We start from the raw sequence: 13,989 nt of genomic DNA, 5'->3' as shown, positions 1-13,989 counted from the left end.
TATAGCAGCATCTTTTATAGCAATTCTATGACCATCCTTCTTTCAAACTTTGCCAAAACTTCTGCCAAGGTAGCTCTCACACTGCTTTTGTTCCTTTGTGTGATGCCAAATGGGATGGCTTTGATATTCTTCCACTTGACAAAGCCCTGGCCAAGTTCTTTGACACACAATTGATTCTATTGAAGCATGAAGGTCAAATCCAATGTACTCTCTCGTATCCAGTCACGGTGATGTGAAGAGAGGAAATTGTAAGTCTGATGGTTGGCAAAGAACTCAAAAAAAACAATGATGTCCTGTAATTGAAATCTCATTGCATCAAAGTATGTAGGATGCCCTTGGCACCTCATATCCACTCAGCTGTACCATGTGAATAGTTTTAGAGAATACAACCAGCAAAAAATCAAAATAACGAATGAGATGAACTGATCATTTCTGGGAGAAGCTACTATTTAGTCCGTTGTTGAACACTCTGCTTTTATAAACGAGCGTGGATGTTAAGTTGGGTGCAGAGAAGTTATTTGAACTTATGTTTTGTGCTTGCGTGTTTTGTTACAGATGAACCTGATCAGGACAGTTGCAGTTCACAGAACATGGAGGAGGCTAAGGAAGACGCTTCTAACTCTGGGAGAAGTCAGACGACAGCACTGATGAAAGAGGCTCTGCAAAAGCTATTGTTGCAGGGAAAGGAACCTGCTGCAGTCGAGAAGCAGCCGGACAATGATGGCGACAACAACAACAACAGCGACGATAAAGACAGCGCCGATGAGGACGCCAAAAAGGAGAAAATTCTTGGCAAGCTGTTGGATGGAGACCGAAGTGTGAGGTTTGGAAGTGGCCTTGATCCACTGGAGCAGTTGAGGCTGATGCAGAATAATCCAGAAGCTATCAGTGATCTGCCGTGCCCGCCAGCTGACGGAACAAAGAAAATGATTGATCACACGAGGTTGCTCCTCCCAACGCCCACAGCACGCAAACCTTCAAAGAATGTTCTGCTACAGAAGTTGCTGATGGAAGACGATCCTGTAGTTCCTCACAGCACTGTGTTCAGCAGAATCGGTTTAAAAAGACAGGACACTATACACAGCACAAAGGACAGTGATAGCAGCGTCAGTAGCAGCAGCAGTATCTGCAGCACCCCAGGCACTAGCAGCTTGAGCACCATCACCACACAGCAAGTACAATCAATGTTCACTCAGCAGCAGCCCCAACAGCAGCAACAGATACATCAGCAGCCACAAGTGCATCAACCACAACAACACCAAATGCCGCAGCCGGCGCAGATACAACAGATGCAGCAAATGCAACTGTCGCAGCCAGACCAGCAACCACAGCAGCAACAGCAGCAGCAGCAGCAACCACCCCAAGCTGGACCATCATCCCATGAAAACTTCAACCTGGATAACCTGACTGATGAAGAAACTAACTCCCTTATCCAGCAGCTGTTCCAGATGGCAAGTTCCCTTCCTGATGATGCATTGACAAGCAGCGAAAATGAAAGCAGCAGCCAGGCCCTGGTCCAAGGCCTACTGCAAGGGATAGACAGTGGTCAGATATCACAGATGGACATGACTCCCAGCCTGGCTGCTGATCCAGGTACCACCTCCACAAGCACCTCCACAACCACCACCACCAGCAACAAAACTAATCCTGAGAATCCCCTGTTGCAGCAACTTCTGTTGCAAGGGAATCAGGCCGATCCAGTGAAATCTCTACAGAGCATCTCAAATGTTCCACCAGACAGCACAGTACAAAGCCCGCCTTTCAAACTGACTACTGCTACGTCAGCGGACAGATTTAGCGCCACATTGAGACAGGCAGGCATTGGTGGGGTCCATCCACAGACATCTTTAAGAAGGCTCAACATTATTAACAACAACACCTCCTTCGGTATAGTCCAGCAGCCAAGTCAGGTTTTAGGGAGTCAGTCCTTAGGAAGGCCCCCAGGGGGAGCCCAACAGAGGAGAGTCAATATCCCTTCGATTCACTCTCTCACTAATCAAGGAACAGGCATGGGAGGGATGTCCAATACATTGCAGTATGGCCTCCCTCCTCTGCAGCAGCAGCAGCAGCCGCAGTCAGCTTTACAGTTACAACAGCAGCAGCACAACAACAACAACAACAACAACAACAGCAGCAGCAACAGCAGCAATCTCTACAAAAACAACAACAGCTACAACAACAGGCTCAGCAGCAGAGTCTCTTCAACACCAGCACTGGTGGTCCAACTCATGGCCAATCACAGGTACAGTGCACAATATCTAAAAGCATCACAGTGTCTCAGTGCAAGAGGGCTGTGACTTATAAGCTTAGACTTTCACATTTTCAGAGCAAGGGGAAATAACTTTAAATCCATGTAATGTTTGACTTGCATTGATTGAAATGTTTAGATCAGTATTGTATGATTGACTTGTATGCATCAATTCACATTTTAAAAAAGTTAATTTAACCCTCTTCCTGCCAAGTCCATATTTCACCATCAGGTCAAGATGGTTAAAATTAATGAAACACAACATATTCCATATGGTGTATTTTAACATAATACTGTACATTTGAAAGCTGTTGAAAACATAAATACTGTAAACTGTACATTCATCCATAGCAGTGTGCCCTCAAACAAACATGATTTCTGGAAACTTTGTACTGACTTTAGGAAGTGTGGCAATGTCTGTGCATCAGCCCTATATCTCTACATGTGAGCCGAAATGTGCATTCGTCATAGTCAGTTTGCGTTGTGGCATATCATGTTGGCTTAGAGGGCACACTTATTGTGAAATTGTGATTGGATGCATAAACAGAAGGCATAGACATAGGGTCTTCATAAATGAAAGCATTTACCATGTCCATCCAAAACTCTAAAATCATGATAGTCATATTACATTTGGATTCACTCTGGAAGCTCACTCAAGACAGTCAACAAAAATGCACTTCACAATATCAAGAAATGGTCAGATGACTAAGGAATGGTGTTTCCTGCAAAAGAAATGTTTGAATATTTCAGAAGAAGTTAGCTCTTCTTTCTCCAAAGAAATCATGAATCACTTAAGGGTTAATTGACACCAATATGTAAGCACTGTGAATTTTTTATGCATTTGTGCAAAACTCTGTGTCTTTCAGAGCCTCAACAACTTGCCAAATGTGAGTGTCAACACTCAACAACCAACCCTTGATCAGCAGCCGGCAATTCCAGATGATGCAGCTGCCTTGTCAGATGACGCCATACTCCAACAGCTTGAACAAGTTCTCAACAGCAACATCCTATCTCTCAATGAGATCGACAATGCTCTGGGTATTGAACAGCTCCTCAGCACACCGCACTCCGACGAACAGTTGGCCAGTGATTTGCTGAACTCGGCCCTGTCCAGTGATCAGCTTTCTCACCCTGCAGCAAGCTCGTCAAGCAACATACCAACACCAGTCACGCAGATGAACACCATGTCATCGTCGATGGCAAATACTGGTACTACTATGGTCAACTCCATGGCCAACAACTTGAGTTCAACCATGGTCAGCACCGCACCGAGCTCTGTTGCGAACTCAGTATCAATGTCGATGTCCTCACAAAGTTCGATGAGTGGCAACCTCACAACAAACTCCATGTCAAATGTACTGAGTGGCTACCAAGTTGGTAACAGCTCTGTCACTTCTGTGGCTGGTAATGCATTAAACAATAGTTCAAATCTACTATCAAACACCATGGGCATCAACAACAACTTCATGCAGTCAGGGGTATCCCAGACTTCCCAGCAGCAGCAACAACAACAACAACAACAGCAACAGCAGCAGCAACAGCAGCAGCAGCAACAGCAGCAGAGTTTGTTTCCATTGCAGCAAGATGTGCCAGGTGTTCTCAACCAACGCTTCCCAGGAGTGCAAGGTGCACAAGGCTTCGGAATGACCCCTAGCACAAGATTCCCCATGGGAATGCAGATGACACAGCAACAGCAGATGCAGGCACGCCTTCAACAACAGCAGCTGCAGAAACAACAGCTGGTGCGACAGCAACGGTCCCAACTGCGGCAGACCCTCCTGCTGCGCCAGCAGGTGCACCGCCAGCAGCAGCAGCAGCAGTATCAAATGCACGAGATGCAGCAAAAACAGCTGCAGCAGATGCTGCAGCAGCAGATGCTGCAGCACCAGCAGCAACAACAGCAGCAGCAACAGACGCCGCTGATGCAGAAAGATCTGATGATGTTACAGCAGCAGCAGCAACAACAAAGCTTTACAGGATCCCAGGTGAAATCACAGGTGTGTATCATCATTATCAACCGTCAGCATTCATTTACCAACAGCTATGTCACCATGTTCAATTTTTGAAAAAAAAACATACATGACTTTTCATCCTGTTATTGTCACATACTTGACTCAACTACAATGTCAAAGCCAACCGTATTCACTGAGTTCTATATTGAATTGCTCAGTAACATAGCATATTAAATTTTCAGCTAAGTACTGCTCTCTTCCATGCTACAAAAATGTTGAATTTAGAAAACCAAAATACCACAACGTAAGATCCTAGAGGGATCATAAAAATGACATATAGCAGAGTTTCAAGGTTTTGTTTGCAGTTATTTCACATCAATTCCTAATGGAAATATGGCAGTCAGGAAAGATTACAAATTTCATGGCACATCTTTGTTTTAATCTCGGAATTACATAAATCAGCATATATTTGCAAACATGATAGTTTGTAATGTTATAGTAAAGTGCAATGACCCCATGGGGAAGAGGGTGGGATTCAGTGACATTTATATGAAAATAAAAGATAAAGATTACACACATGCAATAATGGTTCATGATATTAAACTTCTTTCATGAAAATAGGTTTTTTATTTGGTTCAACAATAAACCAGCTGAAACCTTGCCTATCCTTGATATAATTTTGTGCATTGTTCTACAATTTTTTAATAGGTTTGTACAACTTTGCAGGTTTTTTACAAAGGAAATCTGAAAGCAACAGAGCATCAATTTAGAGTGTCTGATGCACAATTCTTTCCTTTCTGTTCATAATTTGATCATAGGTAAACAACCAGCTGATGAATCTGTTAGAACAAACGTATCCAACGGACAGTCTCGCGGATATGCTCGCCCAGACTTCAAGCATCGCTGCACCAAATGTTGCCATACAGGTATGTTAAAAATCAGATAAACCGATGAAAACACCATGTTAAGTGGTTGTTATAGATACCTGTCTCAATGGGACTACCCATCTAGTAAGGATATAGAAATTCAAACACAACATTACAAATTCTGTAGGAGTCACCCCACATAACTTTCTTTCAACCTAGACTCTCTTTGACCCTAACACAGAGATCCAACTTTTTCATTTGAAACAATACTGTTGCGCCAGACCATAGGTATTTCAGGATTAAACTCAGGACACTAGTGCCCGAACAGTGGCAAACAAACAGGTTTTACAGTAGTTTTGTTTACTGATATGGTTCACTTTTATCAGTTCCTGTCTGTGTCTGCAGTGTAATATCAAAGTCATTATTTCCCAGGTAATATTCTGTTTCTTTGAATGTTGAACTTACCATCCACAACCCATATGATTTGCTCATTTTCAGCAGCTCTGTCTGACAAAGTGTTTGATATTATGGTTCTGCTTTTCCTTTTCTTTGCATCTTACAGAAGTCACCAGCTCCCTTCAATACACAGCTGTCGCCAAGAGGTGGACGCCCCGTGACCCCAGGTTCAATGATGGGACCCCGGGGTTCACAAGCAAGTCCACGGTCCATGACAGGTGGGCCCCGCAACCCAGGAGGGATAGATTTTGGAATGTCGCCAAATTTCTCCCAGCAGCCACCCCAGCAGACCCCACCAGCCTCACAGTTTCCTCAAAACCAGAACATTTTCCAGTTTCCTGACCTCAACACGACCATGCCCCCAAACAGCACCGTCACAAACACGATGAGACAGGGTAGCTTTCTCATGCAGAACAACAATAACACCTCAAACAACACCATGATGTCACCAAATAGCAGCATGGGCCCATTCACACCATCCCCATCAGGCTCAATGGTGTCACCCACAATGACAAAGAGTCGACCCACGTCGTGGGGCCGTCAGCTAAGCGAACCAAGCCAGACCCAGAATCAAACCCAGAGCTCACTGCTGATGGCGCAGTTGAATTCCAAGAGTAGCCTCTCAAGTGAGGCAGGCCAGGACATGTTCTCCGGCACTGGCCCACTGCAGAGATCTCTAAGTGGAGATGTACAGCAGCTGCTGGGCCAGAAACGGCCTAATAGTAGAGATACTATTCACACACCACAGGTTAGTGCCAAAGATTTGAACAATCAGCATTTATTTATGAACATTCTTTCTATTCTGTCGCAGTGATGGTTCAAGACTGGTTGGAACCAGTGTATTTCGGAAAATATCAGTAACAAAATGTGAATTGTAGAGTCTTGTCTGTCTTTCAGTGTCTTCCAATTGTAAGATCATGTTTTCTTTTGTAAGCAAGATACTTTTTCCAAAGTTGCGTTTGGTGTATAGTAAACTCATGACACACAATAATGTTTTCTGACAGACGATTGGGCCAAGTCAGTCAACGTCAGTCAGTTCTTCACCATGCAGCACTACGACCACCACAAGTCCGCCCATCAGTTCCTCCACTTCCCTGCTCAGTACCTCGACCACCAACGCCAGCAGCACCTCCCCAAAGAAAGAGACGGATAAAAGCATGAAAACGCCACCTTGCAGCAAGCCTGGCAACACCGAGGCAGACAGCTATGGAGTATCAGTGGATGTTGTTGACCAAGGTAATGTATTTAGGAACCAGGCTTCCACTGTCTACCACCAACCATACTTAGACACTGACACCAGTGACTTGTCATTGGAATTTGGTCTTGACGATCTCGACACAGGTAGGTTGTGTCTGAATCATCCGTGTGTGCAATCATTTTCTGTGTTTGTTTTGTCATGTGCACCCATTACATTGAACAGACCAAAAATGCCAATTTCAGTGAACTAGCTACGATTCTCTGTGCCATGTGACTGACAGAATCACTGTACCAAAAAGGTGGATTACATACAAATTTTACCAGGACAAATGCCAAGAGAAGTAACACCTTTCATCTCTGTATCCTAATACTTGGCCCAGAATGACCATCTAAAACTGGCTCAATACTAAGGGATGAAAGAACGGAGGGGTTGTGATCTTCACTGATCAAAGTTCACCAGCTGTAATATCATTTCAGCAGTATTTTGCTAGACATTTTGAAGTTTGATCGTCCTCACACCAATTCATTTGAACAGTGGTTGACATCTTAAGACAGATCAGACAAGACCTCTAAATGAAGTTACCATTTGAACCGTGACAAAAGGCGACAAAATCAAACGCTAATTGTGTTAAGTTTTCAAACTATGTTGTAAAGGTGGCTTCAAAAACCAAGCCAGTTTTTCAGGCCACAGCTTACACAATCATTTCCTTCTCATAAATCCCATGGTAGTTACACATGTACACAACAACATAAACACAGGTAAGAACTGCATGCCAGCTGCAAGCTTAACGCTAACAGCATGCCTCGCAGTAATTATAATTTCAGATTTTTTTTGCACCAGGGTAAATCATCTTGTGCGGTAAGCTATCAAACCTAATAAATTCATACGCTGGTCAATTAGCAGCTGTTATTTCGCAAGGAATATAGCAAATTTTATTATTCAGAAGAGTCAAGCATAATGTGCATAAAAAGATTAATAGTGCAGTGCTGCTTGCTGTAATCAGTTCATGCAAAAAAGTTTACGATTTTTAAGAGAGGCTTCCTTTCTGTAAGATTTTGTTTATTTAATTTGCTGCAGTGCTTATTATATGCAAGATAGTTTGCGCTGCTTTCAATATCTTGTGTGGATTTGTTTGGTTTCAGTTTCTTTTCTTACCCCTAATCTAGATCACTAAATGTAATCTTATGTGTCATGTACAGTTAAGGTAAGCAGTGTGTCACTACACCACCACACAATTCCCTATCTCCGCTCTGTGTGATAAGTTGTGAACATGAGCAGCTTTTTCTATATTCTTGAACATGCACACACAGACACAAAGACACACAGACACACAAACAAGGTAAAGTTATCACCATTGTTTAACCACAAAGGAATTCCAGATCAATTAAGGTAGAATGCGTCTCGGGGACAGATATTCAGACTCTCAAACTTTTACATTTCTTTTCTCTCCCACTTGTTTTGGCTCATTTTGAAGCTCTTGGTATACGAAATATTTTCACCGTCTTACTCTTTCGAAAATTGAAACTGTTATTTTTTTTTCCATAGAGTTAACACAGGGATGGCGGCTATTTTGATTTCAAATATTGGTAAATCTTGGTTTATTTGTTTCTCTGGTACAAAAACTTGTATGATGACCCTTTGTTTTTATTCTTGATTTTGAAAGAGATGATGGAAAAGGTCCTTGAGGAAAGTTTTCAATTTTCAAAAAGCTAAGACTGTGAAAGTTTTACTTTCTCCAAGAGCTTTAAAATGAGCCCCCACAAGTAGTAGATCAGAAAAGAACTGGAAAAGTTTGAGAGTCCGAATATCTGTCCCTGAGGCACATTCTACCTTCACAGAAATGAGCTCATGCTTGTTTACATGGCATATTGTACTCTGTGACTCAGTGTTGTAAGAGTCCTTTTGTCTGTTAGATTACTGATGGATTTGTTGTTTGAGCACCGCATGATTTTTGCCAAAAACAAAAGACGTACAAATTGTATTTTGTTGGCTTCAGCCCAATTATGTTAAAACCAAAAGTTCTAGTGGACAACAGTACAAATGAAACCACGTGCACAAACATGCACAGAAATATGTGTATTTCCATATGCGTTTTGTACACGTGGGTTTGTTTGTACCATCATCACGTGATCTCTTGGGCGTACTGAGTCTGTAGAACACATCACATCCTTTTTATTCCAGAGTACAACCTTTGTGTTCTTCTGTAATTCCAAATATCACCAAATGCCATTATGATGTAATATTTCATCGTTCACATTAAACATGGAAGTGTGATCGTATGCTTTTTCTATTGTCGTACCACAGGTCTTCAACCATGTATGTGCATTAACTTTACCATTTGACAATCGTCCACTCAACCAGGTGAAAGTTCTCAATTTTCAGTTGACGTTAATGTTTTGTATTTTTGTCTATTCTTTATTTGACCCCTCCAGGTGAAAAACTACAAACCAGCAGTGACAACTCGAAACAGAGACACTCTAGTGGAACTGTGGACGAGGCTAAACCCTTCCCCCAAGAACTGACAGAGGCGATGGAGAATCAGTCGCGGCAGGAAGCCCACAAACGCTACCAGGAGTTCTGTAACATAGCAGACACACCAGGTACAAGGGAAGCAGCAATCAAAGCTACCAATCTGTTCCGAAACCAGCTACTGACACAGAAAGAGGGACAGGCAATGGCAAAGGGCAACATGGGTGAGCTGCCCAACAATCCTCCATGTGTACTGATGAGTGGGCCAGAACCCGAAGATGTGAGTAAATAATTATCTTTAGGTCACCCCTTTCACTATAATGGTTTAACCCAAACTAACTGATATCAATAGTGAGTGTGTGGATCTGTTTACAGGGAATCAGGGGCGAACCGCTTAAAAAATGTACACAATGAACTTCAACTGTCATAACACCGCAGTATGATACAGCTGTATTAAAGTGGAGAGTTGCGTCATGAATAGGTGTTACCAATAATATTTTCAGGACAGACAGACTGATGACTGATTGTTTATAGGACTGTCACAAGCTAGTTTTTGACCTAAAAGTGCAGCAAGAAAACTCCTCTATAACCCAGGCTCATTAGTGGAAGTGATTTAGCAGCCAAACATTAAGGGATGGCCACTATGATAAATGTTTGGTATGGTTTGGCAACCAGTGTTTCAGAATTTTACCTACTTCCACTTCAGTGTGTTAGTGGATAAATTTGACATGTCGTATCCAGATACATGGAAACACTGCAAAGTGTTTACATTGAATCAACACATCTGAAATCTAGTCTTGAATACCAAAGTTGCTGCATACTTGTAGACAAGAGGTGAAATAAGTGGAACCCAGTTCTGCTTTGGCACACATACCACAGACAGGTTTAACCCTTTGAGCTCCAAAGCCAATATTTGTCGCCTTTATAAAATGTAACCCAGTCAAATTTTTTTCAGATTTTTGCCAAAATTTTGATGAAAAACTGTAGTCAATGAAATGTGAAACCGGCTTGGTCCAAAATTATCAACAAAATTACTGAAAAATTCATAAAAACTGATGAAATGATGCACTAAAATTTTGGTGGGAAAAATTACAGCACTCGAAGGGTTAATCCTTATCCTGTCAGACAGTATCACTTTCCCATTTGCCAAGTCAGTAAAAAACCGCACTAAGTCAAATTCATATGTATTTTCACCCATTGGACTTTGTCTGTTATAGCAGCTTTAGTCCATAAAAATAATGTTCTCAGTGTATATGTTTTCAGGGGCCTTCAAATGTTCAGTATTTGGTCAAATGCACCAGACGGAAAATGTTTTGCTGCACTAGTTTTATCCGACTTAGGCTGATGGTGAAATATGAACAGTGCAGGATAAGGGTTAAAGATCTAATTATCAACCCCTGGTTTTTCAAATTATTGCTTGTCAACATTGAATATTTACAGTGATATTTAGTCAGTTAAGGTAGAACGCACCTCGGGGACAGACATTCGGACTCTCAAACTTTTACAGTTCTCTTCTGATATACCACATGTGGGGGTTCATTTTAAAGCTCTTGGTGAAAGGAAACTTTTCACGGGCTTAGTTTTTTGAAATTCAAAATTTTTTTATTTTTTGCCATAGAGTTAACACAGGGATGGCGGCCATTTTTAATTTCTAATATTGGTAAATCTTGGGTTTGTTGTTTCTCTAGTACCAAAATTTGCACGGTGACCCCCTATTTTTATTCTTGATTTTAAAAGAAAATGATTGAAAGATTCCTTGAGGAAACTTAGAGCAAAAGTTTAAGTCTTTCACTTTCGAGGTGCATATTCCCTTAAACATTTGTTCAATGATAAAAAACCTGCCCGTTTTAAGGTAGAATGTGCCTCAGGGATAGATGTTCAGACTCTGGCAAACTTTTACAATATTCTTTTAGCCTACCACTTGTGGAAGCTCATTTTGAAGCTTATGGAATTAGAAAAAATTTCACCAGCTTAGTTTTGCGAAAATCGGGAAATTTATTTTTCCTCATAGAGATAACACAGGGATGGCGGCCATTTTGCATTTCAAATATCGGCAAGTGTTGGGTAATTTGTTTCTCTAGTACCAAAATTTGCATGGTAACCCCAATTTTTATTCTTGATTTTTGAAAGAATATGCTTAAAAGTTTCCTTAAGGAAAATTTAAGCAAAAGTCATGTCTTTCATTTGAGGCACATATAACCTTAAAGTAACTGTAGACTGTGACATGAATAATGTTACAGGGAAGATTTCTGAGAAGTACCCTGCGCGTTCAGATACAATATGATCCTAAGATAAACACGTAGGTCGCTAAAACTTTTCAGAACACATCTTTTCAATATCCAACCTAGTAATTTGCTGTTCTGCTCTGTAGGTGCCTCCACTGGATGTGAAACCCAAGCAGCAGAGAAAGAAGAGCGGGCCAAGCCTGCTACAGAAACTCCTCCTGGAGTAGACATGGACACTTGTATATACTAGATGGGCTAGATGAATCAAGAGGAACGGTCAACTTTGTAGGTGTTCATTGAATAGATGTCAAACATTAGGAAATGAATCAGGGCTATACGGGTAATATATTGAATGATCTTTTTATGTTCTTTTGTGAGTTGTTACTTAGACTGAGTGATCAGTCTCGACATTTCTGTACACACACACAACAAAAGCATTGTAAGATTACATTTCTGAAAGTATTGACATAACTGAGAGATTATCTTTCATCATTTTACTTGTGATTGGTTTGTAAAGATACTGTTTATAGTCCAGATTATTGTATCAATAAATGTATTAATTAGTAAGTTTGGTACCCTATTTTTTTTGTCAGTATAGGAATCCTCATTTTCCTATGAAATATACTTCAAAACTGAAACAGATTTCAAGGTGATATTGATGGCTGGGCTACTTTAAGTAGCATTTGGTAATTTCAACATCTGTTCTCCTTTTTGTGTTCGTTTCTTCTGTACAGATTATATTCTATCACTATATTTAGAGATTCTAGTTGAAATTGACAACACAGAAATTGTTTATATTTTCAGTAAAAAGCACGTCGCAACAGCATACGCCAAGCTGGGGTCAGTCCATGTGTATTGGGCGCTTGTTAAATAGGCCCACAAAACATAAAAAAGTATATATGAATGAGACTAAAAAAAGCCTTGGTTTAAAAATATGTTGATGGAATGTGACAGAGGAAAATTAAGTCGAAAAAATTCCTGTAATGCCCTGATTTTCAGAGGATATTGTTCTTCAGGATGAGGGAAAAGTTTTCAATTGTATTTCTTGTATCGCCAGACAATTCAGATTTATTCATTTAAATAATAGCTGTAGATGTGTAGATTTGAAAATGCAGTATGGTTTGATGAGAGTTTATAATCTTTGCAGATATATATATTGTCTCTCAAAATCAATATTTAGCTGTACACGGCTCATTAAATTCCCTCATTCATTATCTGGTTTTGTTGATGCACTTTTCTAATCCTGTGAAATCGTAAAAGAGAGAAAAAACAGGAAGGGCACAAACTATCCGGGATTTAAACTATTATTAGTTTCTGTCAGCGTATCTTTTTGAGTCTTTGAATAAGAATTTCAAAGGAAAAAAAATTGAGAGGAAAGAAAAAAAAATGTGTATATAATGTCCTGTGATTTGTCATTTTTTAGTTATGTTACAAAACTTACAATAAAATTGAGAAACTAATTTGAAAGATATATGAGACAAAAGTAACTGCCAGGGGAAATCTGTTCATGTTTTGTTGTAATAAAATTGTAATTGTGTATCTGAAATCAAAAAGTGGTTTTGTATTCTGTCAATGTGTATATGTGTAAGGATGTCTGTGGCATTTTGTGGGTTGAATAGTCAGGTGTGTTTGTGTTTGGTACATTGAAGATAAAAACTCAATTGGAACTAATTTGGGATAATTGGATAGGGAATCGATGTCAGTTTCATCTGCAAATGTAAGCTCATCTGCTTTTCTTTTTAAGTTGTACACTTGATTTTATGAGTAACTTGTAATATAGCAACATTCAGCTATAGGGCACCTAACACTTGAGAGAAATTTGAAAAATATGAAGATCCAATGATCCCAAATTAGTTCCAATCGTGTTCAAAGTGAAAATGATGCTTTGACTGTAAACTAAAATGTTTTTGTATCAGACTCCTGCCATAATACACTATCCCTTACCCAAGTAACTTATGTTACTATTGATGACATGAAATTTGTCTGTGTCCAGGGTTCTTCTCCTGAAGTTACCGATATTTAACATGAAACTGCTTCTGTGTGCATCGTTCTTCTCCCCAATTTCCTAGTGATTAACATGAAATTCTGTTAGTGTCCATCTGATCTCCCTAAGTTCCCAGTGATTAAGATGAAATTCTGTCTGTATCCACGGTTCTTCTCCCTAAGTTCCAAGTGATTAAACATGAAACTCTGTGTCCACAGTTCTTCTCCCTAAGTTCCTAGTGATTACTGTCATATGCAGATAAGAATGGACAGTGAAATTGATCTAAATGTTATCACACTCATGTAATTGGTTTGTAAAGTTTCAAAATTTACTACAGGGTCGGTAACTTTATTTGAGTTGCACCAAACAACAGACAGATGATAGTGTTGTTTCACAGTAGGCTTCCGCTGTAATTGTTGATATAAAGCAATAAAGTAGGAACTGATTAGTGTCTGTGTGTGTAGGGTAAAGATTTACTGACTTTCTATCCCTGTACATTTCGACAACTTTCTCATGTACTGCTTCTGGCGTACATACACCTCTTTTCCCATGGATCATGATTTTTTCGCCAAAGAACTTCATACAATGCAA

The 13,989-nt window shown here is 40.3% G+C and overlaps 1 protein-coding gene across 5 annotated transcripts in view; it reads left to right on the top strand.

Moving 5' to 3' along the window:
• LOC139115637 (nuclear receptor coactivator 2-like) overlaps positions 1–12,967 on the top strand; it is an 89,680-nt gene extending 76,713 nt beyond the window's left edge. For all 5 annotated transcript variants that reach the window (XM_070677912.1, XM_070677913.1, XM_070677914.1 and 2 more), the window contains 7 exons: positions 556–2,242; positions 3,115–4,245; positions 5,019–5,126; positions 5,629–6,270; positions 6,527–6,863; positions 9,153–9,469; positions 11,561–12,967. In XM_070677912.1, coding sequence (XP_070534013.1) covers positions 556–2,242; positions 3,115–3,139 — 1,712 coding nt within the window. In that variant the 3' untranslated portion in view covers positions 3,140–4,245; positions 5,019–5,126; positions 5,629–6,270; ... (1 more) ...; positions 9,153–9,469; positions 11,561–12,967. The remainder of the gene's footprint in view (positions 1–555; positions 2,243–3,114; positions 4,246–5,018; positions 5,127–5,628; positions 6,271–6,526; positions 6,864–9,152; positions 9,470–11,560) is intronic.
• Positions 12,968–13,989: the final 1,022 nt, after the last annotated feature.

Source organism: Ptychodera flava, chromosome 17 (assembly GCF_041260155.1).
Source record: "Ptychodera flava strain L36383 chromosome 17, AS_Pfla_20210202, whole genome shotgun sequence".
Taxonomy (NCBI): Eukaryota; Metazoa; Hemichordata; class Enteropneusta; family Ptychoderidae; genus Ptychodera; species Ptychodera flava.
Note: the sequence above shows the minus strand (reverse complement) of the source record. Positions and strands in the feature narration are given on the sequence as shown.